This window comes from Hirundo rustica, chromosome 7 (assembly GCF_015227805.2).
Source record: "Hirundo rustica isolate bHirRus1 chromosome 7, bHirRus1.pri.v3, whole genome shotgun sequence".
NCBI lineage: Eukaryota > Metazoa > Chordata > Aves > Passeriformes > Hirundinidae > Hirundo > Hirundo rustica.
This window is the reverse complement of record NC_053456.1, coordinates 19,514,277-19,531,175: the sequence shown is the minus strand read 5'-3', so window position 1 is coordinate 19,531,175 and position 16,899 is coordinate 19,514,277. Positions and strand designations below refer to the sequence as shown.

The window sequence follows — 16,899 nt, the reverse complement described above, 5'->3', positions numbered from 1 at the left end:
TTAAGTTTAAAAATGAACAAGAATAGTTTTATTCGATGTCACCCCCTAGCTGATTCCAAAGCAAGAGAGCAATCTGCTGAAGACTGGAGTTTTAAATGTCTTTTCCAAAGTCGCATTCATATCCTTATTGGTTAAACTAGCTGCCAATATCTTGGCTAGCTTTCTGACAGGTCCCTGTCCTCCCCGCCAAAACTACTCCATGGTCCTGGCAGGGAAAAACACTTCACATTTCTCTATAACCAGAAAACTAAACTGTGCCAACCCATGATAATCATTCTTCCTCTTGTAACTGATATTGGGGTGTGATGGAGATCTCAAGCAGGAGCAGCTTGAGATAAAGTATGATACACACCCTGCCCTGCGAGCCTTCCCCTTCTGCCCCACGCGCAGGTGCAAAGAGCTGTGTGCGTTTCCCTGCCCTTGGCAAGCAGCGGTGGTGCTGCTGCTCCGTGCTGCAGGAGCCGCACTGCCAAGCGCTGGCCTCACTGACCCCCAATCTCCCGTGCTAAACAGTCCTCTACCCACGGCACCAGGGGAGCAAAGGAACAAACTGAGCTCTGGCAGACCGTGCACTGCAGAACGCTGCCCACGTGTGGTGGATGCATGCCACTGGATGTTTAGTGTTCTAACAGCTTTGGGGATTCAACCAGTTTATCATCTCTGAGGCCCACAAACATGATCCTCCTGCTTTTGGAAGAAGACTACATAGTTACTGATTTCTTGCATCTCTACAGAAGGCAGTGCCAGGAGTCATCTGTGACATGAATTTCAACATACAGAAGTAGTCATACAAGAGGAGGATTAAAAGAATGCTTAAGGTCACACGGCTGACTGGTCTTGTAAAATGAAGTGACAGAAAGCATGGTCTAAGTGGTCCTTTTGAATTAATGAACCCAGACAGCTACAGAACAAACACCATCTATAACCCTTTTGCTATAATCAATCATTTAATACAATTATTGTTTCAAAGCACTCTAATATACATAAATAAATATATATGTGTGAGCCTCCTAAACAAAATCCAAATATTTTAAAAATCAGTATATTGAATTCTAAAGAAAAAGGGGGCAAAAATTTGTATTACACTAACAAGCTTCATTTTCAAAATGTAGAGGCCATGAAGATACTCATCTCACTATGTCTCTCTAATTCTGCTTTTACCTATAGCTAGTTCTACTTTATAATCTAGGACACTGAATTTTAAAATAACCCTCATTGTGTAATGACTTTAAAACCATGGGCATCCCTTAAATTACTTCTCATCTTTAATTCTTAATTTATATATAAACTTGGGAAAAAATTAGTTTGGAATAATGTAAAAAAAATCCTACTCCCTCTGGTCACACCTAGCTGAACACTTCTTTCTGATGGGGGTATCAGTATTGTTTAATAGTCATGTAACAATTAGGTCAAATACCAGCTCTGTCAAAATTATTAAATATATATATATATACAGAATACCATAATTGACTGGCAGCATCACACATAAATGAACTCATCTACACAGGCAGGACCAACTGAATTACTTTTTTAATTTATTCCGTTCATAAGAATTGAGAAGCAAAGCTGCATTAAATGTCAGGGGTTTAGATAAGCTGCTTTTGCTTACATCAAGTACTGCAGCACATGAAACACTTAAAAACTGCTCTGTCATTTGTTAAGAGCCTCAAAAATTTCTTCATTATGACAATGAAACAAATTACAAAACGCGTTTAGAAATGTGTTTTATGGAAATTGTCCATTCTGTTAATCCCCAATATGCATACATGAAAGCTTGATAAATCTGACTATAAAAACTTGTGCCACAGAAGCACTTAATAAAAAGAAAGCAGGCACAACAGCAAATAGGACCAAAGTAATACAAAATGATTCAAATATATAACAGTTGCATGCTAAACCAATTTTAAAAAGGGAGCTGGTGAAAAAGCTCAAAATGAACACATCATAAAATGAAAAATGCAAAACTCAGCTTTTTCTATGGAAACGACCTCTCCTCCAGACTAAGGTAATTGGGCTGCACCTCTCTCTGTGCAAAATCAGGGCTGCCTATCCCCTGACAGCTGAGAAACTCGGCCTCTGTATTCTGCATTTGTCTGCTGAGAGGTGTTGCAGAAGTCACTTCTTTGGGAATGGATACTGAGAAATGGGAGATTCTGTTGTATTCTGAAATATGCAGCATTTTGCTTATGGTGGTTCCTTATATTTATACTCCCCGTTCCCTCATCTCTCAACCAGAGACACTTAAAAGTTTTTGGTTTGGTTATAAAGGTAGAAATTCAAGAAGTGAAGTAGAAGTTCTAAGCCTCACACCTCTTTGAACTGTCAGAAAATTTGAGACAGGGATATAGGTACACCTAAAGTAAAGCTCCATCAACTAGGGCAAGCTTATAGTTTCTTCACAATTTGCAGAATAAGAAGTAAAGCCCACAAATCCTGGGTGGTGGAAAGGTAAACTAATACACAGCTTCTGATATTCACTGCAAGAAAGCAGAATTCTACTATTTATTCTGGCTGCACCTTTGGATATAATCACAATTTCTTATTTGCTCTTCATTGTGTCACAGCAGATTTGACAGGAGGTCAGTTTTTCATTATACATTCACTGACAGTACTAACACTGGGCATCTCCTGTTCTCTTTTACCATGGTGCCCTCAGCAGTCCCTTGTCACCCGTTCCCAAACTCACTCAATTTAATCTTTTTAAAACATGGATTCAGTGCTTGACTTTGTTCATGCAACCTGCCCAAGTTACATCAGCACAGCCAAAGAAGATGGTGAGCTATGGTACAGGGGAAGGGAAGAAACAGCCGAGAACAAATACTCTAAAGCTGGCACTACTGTCAAAACCTATGTACTGTAACATATGTCCTGAAAGACAGCTGTTTCAGGTAGGATTTTGGTTGTATGGAAGAGATAACTTAAGTCCTGCTGCAGCACATGTATGTATAGACCACCTCTTGTATAAACCTTAACTAAACCCTGCTACCTCACCATCCTACTCTCTCGGCATCAGAGTATCTTCATAAAAACTGTGGGGTTTTTCCCCATTTCACAGCAGTTTCTGTGCTGGAGGTGTGACTTAGGAGGTTCCTACGCACAGCTGCTGAGTCCTATCCCTGAGCTGCAGTTTGTTGCCCCAGTATGAGACCATGAATAGTCTCTGAAGCGATCTAGCTTAGAATGAAACATCAGCAAAATACTGTAGTAAAAATAAGTCAGCGTTTCAGTTTATCATTCAGTTCCTCCCTCCGAGTGCTTCTACTGCAAAGATCCGTAATGTTTTACCAATCCCTTCTTGCTGACATATTCTGTCTGAATAGACACAAAAATTTCAGCCTTCGTGGAGATTTAAATTTTAAAAAACACGTATATCCTTTCATTTCATGTTTGTTGTTCCTGAAACTGTGACTATTTGGACTAGTCCATTAAATTCACATCTGGGTTTAGTAATTATTGCCTCCAGCTGCTCCTTGCCTGCCCCCTGCCAGAAGCTATTATTCCCTCTTTGCACCACAATAATTGTTTATTTGATCACTATTGAAACCAGACCTGTCCCTAGAAGAACAATTTGCCTAAGTACAGCCTGTGGGACCAAGCATACATTGAATTTTGCAACATAAGTTGCACAGGAGAAATAATCTACTGAACCATTCACAGTTCACAGACTTAGCTTCTTCTTTTTCCCCCTGCATCTTCCAAACAGCTCACAATACTTAGGCCCTTTCTGATAGGCTATCTTCTTGCTCAAAATTTCCTTTTTTTCTACTTTACCTTGCTGCAGCCACTTGAGCTTCTTCCTATCTTTCCTTTCAGTTGCCATTTTCAGCTACAAGATCTAAATACACCTTAAGAAGACACTGGACAAAACCGGCGGAAGCAATTCTGTGAGACTCTTTACAAGTTACTTTGATCAGTTCTCCCAGACACAGGAAATCCGAGGCATTATTTAGGAAGAATGACAGCTGAGTTGTAGAAAACCAAGATATAAATTGTGGGTTCTACATCTGGGTAGTTCTATTTGTAAATATTTATGTATATTTAAAGAAAATAGCTATAATTAAACGAGGGTGAGAAAATAATGGCACTTGCATTCCACAGATTTTTGCATGTGTGGGGTTTTTTTTTCCTTTCCATTTTGAAAATCATCCTTTTAGATAAATGAAGATTAAATGAGCTTCTCTGGAAATCTGCTTTCAACTCAAATAATAAATTAAAATGAAAATTAAATAGAAAAAGATGGTATATTGATTTGAAGTTATTTTATTTCCCTAAAGTTAAATTGTTTGGAATCACAGTAGTACAGTCCGAAAATATAGAACTTTTTCTCTCACTGACTTTTTTTTTTCTACAAGTCTTTGCTTGAAAGTCTCATGTGCAGGTCAGGCTGATGATTTAGATGACTTTGTTAATGTCAAAGTGGCAGAATGCCATTCACATCTAAAATCTGCAACGATTATTTCTCTGCCATCCTCTTCAGCTTTTTCAGTTTTCATCGGTTTTCACCTTCTAATTGCTCTGAGCACTCTTTCCTGTACCTGAAAAAAATCTGCTATTCTGTATTTCTCAAAAGGCTCTAAGAAGTGTGCAATCAGATCACACACACCAATGCTATGAATGCCACCTTCAAGTCAAACTACCACTTCAAATTTCTGCAGTATAATTACAGAAACTCATTTTATGCTCCAATTTATACATGAAAAACATGTCCTCAAATTGCCTCCACTAGCATTCTAGTGCCTGCAGACTAAGGAAGGAAAACATTCCAAGGAGCGAGCAAAAATATTCCAGCTCAAAAGGATCTGTGCATCTCACCAGTAAATTATTTCACGGCAAAATGGATGCTACCTCACTTGCAGCTCCCTACAAACCATTTAGGACTTTGTGCCAAACCAGCATCATCAAGTCTACAATGAAATATCGAAAACCAGTGCAGAAAACACAAGAACTGCTCAAATGCATTCCCAGCAAGCAACCCTTTCTGCAAAGCAAGGCATTACAGACCCACAGTACCATTAATTTTTAAGGGATTCAAAATACTGCCTAATGAAATCTAACATACTGCACTTTAGCCTTGACATGACCACTGCACAGTGAATTCCAACAGCTCTGTATCCCCCTCTCTTAACAGCTGCTTCCAAAGCCAGCAAGCTCTCCAAATGCCAAAACGAGTATGATCTGTCCCACAGCCATTCTGGCCACATGATCTTAATTCTGCCTCATGTTACTCAGCCAACCATACACCAAATTTATTAACATCATCCCACTGCTCAATCTAGGTCAGGCACCAATCCGAATCACATGAAAGCAGACCCCCAAAGCAGTTTGAATGCATGCTGAACAGCATGGGTGTTCAGCTTACAAAATACTTGAAGCTTTCTTCTGCTAATGGTTTATAAATTAATCTCTTAATACAGTTTAATTACTCCAATAATCTAATGTTCATTGCAAAAGAAGCCTGGGTCCAAGAGAACAATAAAATCTTAAACTAGAAATGAGAACAATTGTTTTAATAGTCTTCCCCAGTCTGCAGTTAGGATTGTGGCATCACTATTCTAGATCAGTTTTTGAAATTGCTTGATGCTTTTTACCTCAGTCCCCTAAAAGCACTGACAAACAAAAGCTGGACAGGCACTAAAAGGACAGTCTTTTGACATAATTGCAAGCTACAAAATGCAGAGCTTAGTATGAAGAAGATGCTTAAGGTGCTATGAGAAAAAAATGTACTGTTTTCCTCTTATAAGTAAAATTTATAATCTGGTTTTAGGCAAGAAACCTTTCTCCTCGTCATCAAGGTAGAATCTGAAAAGTGATGGGTTCAAAGTACATGGTTCAATTTATTATATAGTTAATCCTCATGCAGGTGTGTACATAAGGTTCATGTTTTAAAAGCAAACTCAGGTAAGTAACTCGCTTAAAATAAGCTTGATGAAAATTTTTAGCCTAAAATATAATTATTTCTCACATATATTAGACCTATTTACAGCTATTAATCCTTACTCAGCTTTCAATAAACTACCAACTTATCTCAATGTAAATTTTGTTGAGCATCCATACCACAAACAGCAGTGCCCTATCCACTTACCAAATACTATTTTATTTGCATGTGCTTAAGTCTGCAAGAGGTGTAGTTAAACTTCAGCTCAAAACTGGTATTTGTCAGATTTTTATGTAAAAGAAATCAGAGAACGTATTTTTACAAATTCATACATACAATTTTTAGATGTTAAGTCCATCAGCATACCTCACAGAGAATTTAAATTATGACAAAATGTTACCCAAAGTCCCTCTGTAAGGATGTTTCTTTCACCAGGTAAAACTGATATTGGGTAAAATAAAATACTTGCTCTGAATTTTTATCCTGCAATGGCTGGGTTAGTTTTCTCCAGGGATTGTATGCGGAGTCTATACTGTAGAGGCGCATGTGCATGGCCAACACGTGAAACAGCTGATCTGAAAGGGGAAGAAGACAGATTGCTGAGTATCATATACAGTGATATGAACTATTTTACATTAAGTTGACATCAGGTATTTTGCAAGATTCTGAGAAGCCTGTCACGTCATTCCAAATAAGCTGGTACCTTAACAAGCATATTTTATTAAGGATTGATTTATTTTCAAAAAAAAGGATTTGAAGAGCAGTAAGATTTCAACAGAAGGCAGGGGACACATGCGTATATACAGAAAAATGTTTCAGAGAAAGGCCGTTTAGAAAGCTTTGACCAGGTCTCAGTTGTTTTGGTGCTCCATGTACTTAATTACAGGCCAATCCTGTTTCATACGCTGTTATGTTGCCAAGGTTCCATGCTCACTTCACTTGCCTCTCCAGTTTATACCAGAAGTGGTGATTTCCTAAACAAGTCTTCTTAACAGGGACCAGTACACTTTTAACTGATATATTTTTAGCTTTCATTCGTCTCACAGTTGAGTTCTGTGCACAACATATTTGAAATTTAATCTAAAATTGCTTCAAGTTCTGGCCTACGGCACGATCACTTTGGTTCTTCATCTTTAAAAGGTTTATTATTCCTTCTGTCTTCATATGGCTACTTTGTAGGTAACTTTTGGACAAAAAAAAAAAAAAATCCCCAAACCAACAAACTTCTGACCACATCAATGACACTAAAGTAGCAACAGTCTTTATAATGTCAGAGATTTGTCTGTACAACCTGCAGGCAGAGTTTGCTGATATTAATAATTTCAAAACCTTCTGTACTTCCACTCTATCAAAATTATCATTTGCAGAACACTTGTAAATTTTCTTGAACAGAGGACGCATAATTACTTATGGAGAGTTACTGCAGTATTTTTTATGAAAATTACATTTTATATTTATCTATGAATCGTATGATCACACAAATAAGGACAACAACTAACCCTTCCTTCCATTAAGTGACCCAAGAAGACAAGCACCATTTAGGTCAAGAGCATTTTCAGAAAGGTACATGCAATAAAAAGCACAGAATGGTTTGAGTGGGAAGGGACCTTTAAAGGTCATCCATTCCAAGCACCCTACAATGAGCAGAGATATCTTCAACTAAATCAGGGACTATTCAGAATTCCCTTTTTCCCGGTATTTTTTTTTTTTTTTTTAATCTTCACAGGTTTATACTGACATAATTAACGTATCAATTCCCACAATTTTGCATACTTTTTTCTTCCTGTCACACTGTATCCTGCTATTTGGTGTCATGCTTTTCTCCTGTTCAATTTTCTAGGACCCTGCTTCCTTTCTCCCTTTCCTTTTAACTTTTTCTTTTTACCTCTTATTCTTTCAATTGATCCCTTTGCATCTTTCTCTCTAAATCTCTCTCCATTTCTTTAAAACCCACTTGCTCAACCTACACCCTCACAGGTCCTCTTATTTAAATAGAAATAGCAGCTATTAATTTATTTTCCATAAATAGACAATTACTCAGAGGTACGAGATGGCCAAAAGAGTCTCATGATGAAATCAGCTGACTGCCAGAGCCTGAGGGCTGTAATTAGCTCCCGGGGTTTGTAAAATAATTGGAGCCGTAGATGGCATTGGAATTGATAGCTGCCACCTGCTTTCTGAATAAAAACAGTCAATGAGGACATAATAAGTCATCTTTTCTCCTGGCAAGAGATTCTTAGCAAAACATTGCTTTGCTGATAAAGTTCAAAACTCTGAAAATATACTTATATTCCATCAAAATAATAAATATATCCCTCAACACGGTTTTATTTGGAATAAAACCCACGAAAATATCTGTCCCTTCCCTCCTGCCTAGTCACTAAAATGAATGCTTTTTTTTTTTTTTCTCTCAACCTCTCCTTGCTTTAAGCAGAAGTCGGCAACTACGCTAAATGAAGAAAAAAAAAAAGAACTGAAAATTGTTGGGAGTAATTAATTCATCCCCTCTTCCTTTAACAGCTACGCTCCTGAGCTTTTACTAATATGAAATTAAGCAGGCACGCATCAAATTCTAGGACGTTTCTGGGAGGTTTCTGGCACGGAGGCCCGCTCGGGAGCGCCGGAGGAAGGCGGCGCACGAAGGGGCCGTTCAGCAGCCGCGCCGCCCGCGCTGTGCCGCCCCTGGAGGCGCCTCCAGCGCGGGGGCTGAGCCGGCCCCGGGCGGGAGCCCTCGGGCACCGCGGCCTGCGGGCCTCTGCGGCAGCGCCCGCCCGGAGCGCACACCGAGCTTTAGCTCTGCTCTACAGCGCAGTCGCTCCAACTGCTTCATTTACCACTTACTGCCACTACGAAGTGCTGGAGAAAACCAAGGAAAACGCCAGAGCATCGCAAAGCAAGAACTGATTGCGCACCAAGTGCTTGGTGCTGCACCACGTCCTTATGCCTGAGGGACCGGCAGAAACCTGCCTTGAGCCGAAGGAATACCCGAGGGCTTCTCCTGTGTATTTGTGGGATGCATAATTCCAAAATACATGTAAGGACTGTTTTTAAACAAGTAGCAGCAAAAACATTACCATGACAATGGCCCGCAAACATCAGTCGTGCCCAGGAGGAAGCTGTGAGGAAGGGCAAGGAAGGCCATAACCCGCCCCCCGGTATCCCAAACCCCGCTCCCCTCACAGTTCACCTTCCAGCCAGGAGAGCCCACCCTCGTAAGGGGGAAAGGCAGGACATGGTCGTAACTCAGCCTCACCAAAAGATCATTCTTAACCAATTTTTGTAGGAAGCGTATCAATTTCAGAAAGTGAGGCAGCAACAAAATCTGAAATTTGAATATGATGGTCCTCTTCTAATAACTTTGTAATATTTGAAGAAGGCTGCATCCAGATAATTTGAATAAACATAAAAATCACACTATTTTGATGCACATTATAACTTATTGCTGCAAGTCATCAGAGGCTTGGCAGAACTCTAAAATTTAGACATTTGAATGAACAAGATTACTACTGTTTTTAAACACGATCCTAGACTCAAGTATTACCTACACTGATGCACTGCTGCCACAACTCTCTCGTGTAAAGCTTAACAATGCAACACAAAATCATCTAGATTAGCAGTTAGAACTAGCTTTCAGTCATATTAGCATTCCTCAATCCATTTCTACAACTGATGAAAATAACTCTATTGTTATTTTGTTATTTTCACTGCTGTTCTTGGTAGATTTACTTCTTGGAGTTAATCTATTGTGAGAGAGGAGCAATAAACTCATTTGGAATCTGTACTTTCAAAAGAGCAGCTCAATGGATAAGACACTGTCTGCCCTGGGACTGAAGCTCTGTAAGAGGAAGCATTACAATATTGCTCCTGTCATAAACCCCAAAGATAATGGGTGTTTTGTCTACATATCCACACTGCACCAGCACCTGCAGCTGCATTCTTTACTGTTTTTAATAATAAAGCACACTCATTTTACAGACGTTGACAAAGCTCTTAAAAATATTCTGCTGTGTTACAGTGCAAAAAGCAGGGGCCCACAAAGGCAATTTCACACCCCTTTTCAGGTTCAGTGTGATATGCACAGTACAAAAGAAGACTAAATTCAAGGCATAAAAAGACAGCAATTTGATAGATGAATGGTAGAAATTCTAAAAATGCTGTGCACAATTGACAAAAGTGAGTGATTCAGGAAGTTGCATTCAAATTTCAGTTTTGGTCTCGTAACCTTGGTTTAATCTTTGCCAAAGTGATCCCAAATATCTACATAAGTTTTGCTGCCTTTTTTTCTACTTCCTTTTCTAGTCTCTAGACTGGTAAAGTAAACTCTCAGATTACTAGAGTTCAAATCAGATGATGGGTTTTTGTTCTTAATTCCAATTCCACAATGTAGAGCAATGTGCTGTCAGAATGAAAACAAAGAAAACTAAGGAATTAGCTGCCTCTGTTTTGCTTGCAGTCTAGATAATGTGTTTATACCCTAGTCTCTCTTTATTTTAGGATATATACTGCTGTCATGGAATTTTCTGTCTTAATCCAGAGTTCCCTTTTTACATTCCCTAAATTAGTATTCATATTTACAATGTGAAAACATCACACAGTGACACAGCAGTTGACTGCAGGTGGATTTGAAAACATCCTCATCTCAACTGTGAAGATCTTACCAGATCAGGGATGCTTGTCCCTTTTTCTCCCAAAGTTTCCTGGGACTATCAAGAAGAACGCAGATTATAACTAAAACCACTTGATACAACCAAATGGGACGTCACTATCAATAAGGAGATTGAGAAATATTTTTCTCCTTGTAGAGATTTACATTGTCCACGTAGCACCAGCTGCAAAGACCTGCTGACATTTTCCCATTCATCACTGATCCAGCAGACTTGAATCAGTAAAAACAACATGAAGGTCAAGAAAAGTCTATTAAGACATTAAGAATGGATAGTCTTTACAAAATCTCTTACATCTTCACTAAGTCTTAATTGCGGATGAAGCAGCTAATTACCCTCTACACCAAACTCACCAGCATATGAAATCAACGTCAGCAACAGAATTCTAACAGTACCTATCTTTGCTTCTCCCACACTAGGTATTAATGGCATACCAAGTGTTTTAGAAAATACTTAAGATCATCTGCTGCTGAGAAAAAAATCAAATCAGCATGAATGGGCACCAAGGATCTACAGACTGACAGCTCCTAATTGAAAAAAAACTCCAAACCAAGCAAACAAATCCAAAAACCAAAACCCTGCAACACCAAAAAGCCCAACTAACCACAGAAACCCACTGTAGCAAGGCATTCCTGAAAACTTCTTTTATTCTCTTTATTTTCAGTGGCTGCAGAGAGCTGCATAGAACTCTTCGCAACCACTTCCACAAAAATGATTATAGGGAAAAGACAGCTGCAGTTCAATCTTGCAAATCATAAAAGAATTAGGTTTTTCTCCCAACAGGAAATTCTAAGTGGCTGCTAGTGTCACTGTCCATATTGATAAAATGGAGACAGCCATTACTTTCAACATGGTTGAAAAATTTGACACAGAAGAATCATTAAGAGAAACAATGAGTTTCTGTGCTCACAAAAACACTAAAAGTACTGATTAAACTGATACTAATACCATAATCAAGCTAAAGGCTTCAGATGAATGAGCAAATGAAAACCAAAGCCAACCAACCAACAAAAACAACTCCCATGAAGCAATACTGTTTCTCAATGTGTAGAGCCATTACAGAAGTTACAAAGGTGCTAGATGTTCTACCTAAGAAGAATTTAAACAACTCTTAAATAATTTTTTTGATGTCCAGTTGTAAATAACGTCCTTTCCAATTAATACAGTTGATGCTACAATGCCGGACTGCTAGTTGTGGGAAGCATAAGGATAAGGAGGTCATTTACAGAGAAACTGAAGCCAGATGACAAGAGGATAAAATATTTAATCTTTACCCAAACCCTAATCCTATCCTTCTCACAAAGGGGAAAAAAAACCACCACCACCACCACAAAAAAAAAAAAAAAAAAAAAAAAAAAAAAAACACACACCACCACAAAAAAAAAAAAAAAAACAAACACAAAACCAACAACATAAAAAAACACCACCACCAAACAACCAACAACCAAAAAGCAATAAGCAATAAACCAGACAGATGGAAAGAAAAGTACTATTTCAAAGTTATTCAAAGTTTAAAAAGGAAGATTATAAATTTGTTTATATGTAACTTTTAAATTCTGTGTAACTGTTCACCAACTACTACAAGATTACCAGTGTACAAATAGCAAAGAAAAACTTCTACCCAAGTTAAAGAGAGGTCAGAGAATCAGAATGCTTAGGCTTGGAATGGAATGGATCTTAAACATCACCTTGTCCCAAGCCCCCCAGACCCCTGCCATATTCCATTAGACCGGGTTGCTCAAGGCCTTATACAAAAACTGTAGAGAGAAATCATGATTGTTCAGTCTTAATGCTGTGTTTTGACCCTGTTCGATAAATATGGAAAATTAAGACAAACAGGTCTATTACACTTTATAAAACAGAGAAATGAGATCTGTACAGTTGTTATATATCATAATTTTCCATAAAACCAAGAGACTTTGCAAGGCCATAGACTTTAAAACTGTAATGCAGTCCTTCAAATAGGACTTGATTTTTAAGTAAAAAGTAATAGGGTACTATATGCATTTTTCGGTTACACACACACAAAACTTTAAGCTGTAAAATGGCAATTTTGCAGCCAAATTTTCTTCACCATTCTTCTCACATGCACTCGGTCACTGATACTAAGAGCTACATTAATCATTCTTAATTTTACTTCCCAAGAGGAGCTGCCTTCATGGTGCAATCTACATAAACAGCTCTTGACCTATTTGTTCCCACCATCTTCTGTGATGTTTGCTGCTGTAACAGCTCACCTGGGACAACATATTCTATTTTCCACAATATCTAATCACCGAATTTCACAGCTGTTACACGACTACTATAGAGTGGTATGCTTAATCACAAAAACACCTCCTCAGTATGTCACATACAGAAAAAGCCAAGCCAGGTTGTTTTAGATTACTTCAGCTGAACCTGACATGAAAGATGTTTAAAAACAAAAGCAATTTCTATACTGTGCAAGGAAGACCTTAACAAAACAGTACTGAAGCTCTAGATGGGATATGGATATTAAAAACCATTCTTTCCTTACTGCAGAAGATAATGAAGGAGTTGAAGGTACATTTTAAATGAAACTTCAAAAACAGGATTGCTCTTATAAAAATTAATTACTCTGGAAGGGTGATAAATACTGTATTGTGATACTTCAGAATATGACTAACAGAACTCCAATTCCTCACAACTTAAATGCAAGGATATGGAAGGGGCAATGAAGGAAACACACAGTTATATAATGGTTTAGTGAAAATAAACCCTGCTGTATAGGTAAAGCTAACTCTGCTCCCACTAGTCATATTTAGCCTAATGTGCAAACCTAAATAAAATAATAATAAATGGAAACACTCTACAGGTCTGTTCTAGGAGAATCCCATTACCTTACATTAAAAAACATGTCTATCTGAATGCAAGATTGAATATGCCTAGATTACTACATAATTTTATGAAGTTCCAATACAGAACATAAACAACATGTGGACATTTTAACAATGAAGAGATGACATTCATTTCTCCATGCTGCTTAATGCAATAACACATTAATATATGTCATGCATTTACCTGAAAGGCCTTGAATGTTTCTGGAGTGCAAGATAAATATTTACGAACACCAATATGACTGACTTAGAGGTAAAAAAGAAAATTTAGCATTCTACCCAAAACTGTGGGAAAAAATGAAATGCATTGTGCTAAGATGCTGTCCACAGCCCTTAATCAAAAATGTGACTATAATCCTTTTAGCAACTGCTAAAGGGAAAAGCACTAGTACAACACACTCAAAATTACACAACAGTTTAAGAAAGGAACAGAAAAATATTATTGTAAACTAAGTGCAATGTACTGTAAGTGGAAAAATAAAATAAAATCCAAAATGTGTTATCAGATTTAAAAAAATCATCAATATATTTTTCAATCAATATTCGAGCAATTTCAGATCAAACCCATGTGTGCAAGTATATTTAAACAGTCGAATCACATCATGGGGAAAAAATTTCTTCTCCCTAAATATATGCACAATTCTGAATACAAAGGGGATAATCTTTAACATCCCTTCCAACCTAAGCCTCTGTGATTCTACGAAAACAAAGTAATCCTTACAGGGCTATTTTACTTTTCCTACAGACAATTAATGCTCAGTTTCACAGTGGATTTCCAACCAAAAAAGATGTATTTTATGAACATTTTGTAAACTAGCACATATTTTTAAAAGCAACAGTTGATGTGATTTTAAAGCTTCTCTTTAAGAAGACAATTTCTTTACTTCTCATGTAAGATTCTTCTCATGTGTGAGAAGGATCTCCAACTTTTGGTAAGTTTAGTTTGTTCCAGTAACCTATTCTGAAGAAAGGAAAACTTGTTCATTTTCTGAGACATACAGAGTCGATGGCAAAATACTAAAAAGGCTGGAAAAATAGGTAAATATGATGTATGAATTTAAACACGACTTAGAACTGTCATGCCTAGCTGAAGTATCCACCCAGCATAAGACAATTCTCCAGTGGAAATACATCCTCCATATATCATTTCCAATTTTGTAATTCAAAAAAGAAATTTCTCCAGTGATTAAAGCATTTTCCATGCATTTCAAAGCTTGAGAAATATGTATTAAAATTCCTGGCAAATCTTTTCACAGCCTGCCAGCAAAAGGCACACTTTCATGCAAAATCAGGTCCTAAGAATATAAGAGTCCTTCCTTATGCAAGAAGATGTTGAAGGGATGGTGTGGTAAGACTAAGAAAAAAATTAAATAATGTATTTTACAAACCACCTAGTGTCAGCTACCAGGCTTAACTTGGTGGCATTTTTTTCCATTCTTTCTTTTTTCTTCAAATAACACCAAAGAAAAACCACTTTGAGGTAGTTCCTCCCTTCGTATCAACTGAAGTAGTGCAATAGCAACAGAGAAGTTACAGAGATGTACACACAAAGGAAGCTGCCCACCAATCCAGTGGTTCAAGCACTCTGCAAAATCATAATCTTCCAGCACTTAGTGACATTAGTTGGTGAAGCGCCATCAGAAAAGCCAGTATCTTTTAGATCGATTTATCTAGCTAGCTAGCTTTCAAATAGGTACGTGTAACAAAAATTTGATGGGACGTCAAACATTTCAGTGTTTTAAGATGTCATGAATGTGTCATTCCACTTTTATCTTAGAATATAAATCACACATAAAACCTGAGATGTCCTGATTTTGAAAAACAATCAGTGAGATAAACCCCTTGAAGATTACTGGCCACTTCCCTGCATACATTCCTAAATTCTAAATGTCAAGAAATTTTATCACCAGTAAAGCCATGTGAAAACAAGGAGACACTCTCATTATGTGCAACATCATTATACATTTTTTCACTTTCAAAATTCTTTCCATTTTAAGCTGAAATCTCCACTCTAATCTGCTCAACCATGTTCTCCCAAATAGGCGCCTGTGAAATGGGTAACACATTAGCAAGAAGCTAAAATTCAGGGAGAAAGTGTCCATCTTACTAGAGAAGCATACAATTAAAAATACATTGTAATCTAAACATAAATTATCTGCAGAGCCCTGGCTGACTAAGTGCTTCAAAACTGCACACAGTGATCTAGAGATGTTCTTATAACACATGCACTTTCCAGGTATTTTTTTGGCTGAGAAAGGAGGGTAATTATTGGGGGGGGGGAACACAATGTGCAGTACGGTTCAAAACTATTTTTAAAATTACCAACACATGAATGAAATTAGTTGAGCTACATTTCCTGGCTGTAACAGAAGGCTTTTGTCCTAGAGGGAATTTGAACAGCATAGCTCCTGCTGAGGTTTCTTTGGTGGCATGTCACCTCAAAGGATGAGGAAAGCATCGCCTAGAAAGTGAGTACCAAAAGACCAGAGGCGGGCCTAAGCTTTCTTCTTTCCAATGGAATCTGCTGCCGTTGCTACATAAGCTTGACTTAAATAAGCATTAGTAGTAGCAGTATTCTGGCAGGCTTTCCAATTTTTCCTGACAAAAGGAAATGCCCACTTGTAACTGTTTATATTCCAGTAAAAGATTAAAACACTTTATTTTAAGAAAAAAAACACTTTTGGCAGCAAGACATTGCTTTATTTGAAATTTTTAAAAGGTTTCAGAACAAAAAAATTTGAAAATTTCTATGAAAGACAATTTTCTAAGCTTTGTGGAAGAACTAGGCAAATTAAAGACGTGGGATGTTGTGGCTGCCTATTTCTAAGTATGACACCAAGTCATGAGCTAACACAAACTTCTTTCCTATTGCTAACAACAATCAGGGTGAAACAAAGCTTTTCTGCTTTACCCATACAACACTTACAATGTTACTCACAAAAATACAAACTTATTAAAAAATATTACATGCATACTATGACAATTGATTTCTAAATAATTGTACTCACAAGACATGAACAGTTCTAATGAAGAATTTGTACAAATTAGTTTTCAGATTTTTCTAACAGAAACAAAAAACCAGAGACTCCTTACGGTAGAAAAAAGAGAAAGGTTTTAAAATGAAAAGGTTGATGTCATTTAGAAAATACCAGAAAGAACCAGACATCTTTATTCAACATTCCAATAATTTATACTGCATTTAATAAGATGGAACTTACTTAAACATGATCTTTTCCCAGCCGTGCTTGCCCCTCCTGAACACAAATTCCCTCCTCGATGGACCAGCTCAAGTTCCAAGTTTGTTCTGTAAGAAAAACATAGCAGAATTGAATGCAACAACAATTATTCAAGCTTCTATGGACACAAATGAATCATGACAAACTCCCAACAAACACTAAATAAAAGAAAACTGTGAACTAATCTTTAGTGTGAAATACTGCTAAAATATAGCTCAGAACAAAACAACCCTTATCAAGATACTGTCATATATGATTTTATATTAACA

The 16,899-nt window shown here is 37.5% G+C and overlaps 1 protein-coding gene across 9 annotated transcripts in view; it reads right to left on the bottom strand.

Annotated features, from left to right (window-relative positions):
- UBR3 (ubiquitin protein ligase E3 component n-recognin 3) overlaps positions 1-16,899 on the bottom strand; it is a 103,952-nt gene that overhangs the window by 18,430 nt on the left and 68,623 nt on the right. For all 9 annotated transcript variants that reach the window (XM_058421267.1, XM_058421268.1, XM_058421269.1 and 6 more), the window contains 2 exons: positions 16,613-16,698; positions 6,345-6,450 (listed from right to left, as the gene is read on the bottom strand). In XM_058421267.1, the coding sequence (XP_058277250.1) occupies positions 6,345-6,450; positions 16,613-16,698 (192 nt within the window). The remainder of the gene's footprint in view (positions 1-6,344; positions 6,451-16,612; positions 16,699-16,899) is intronic.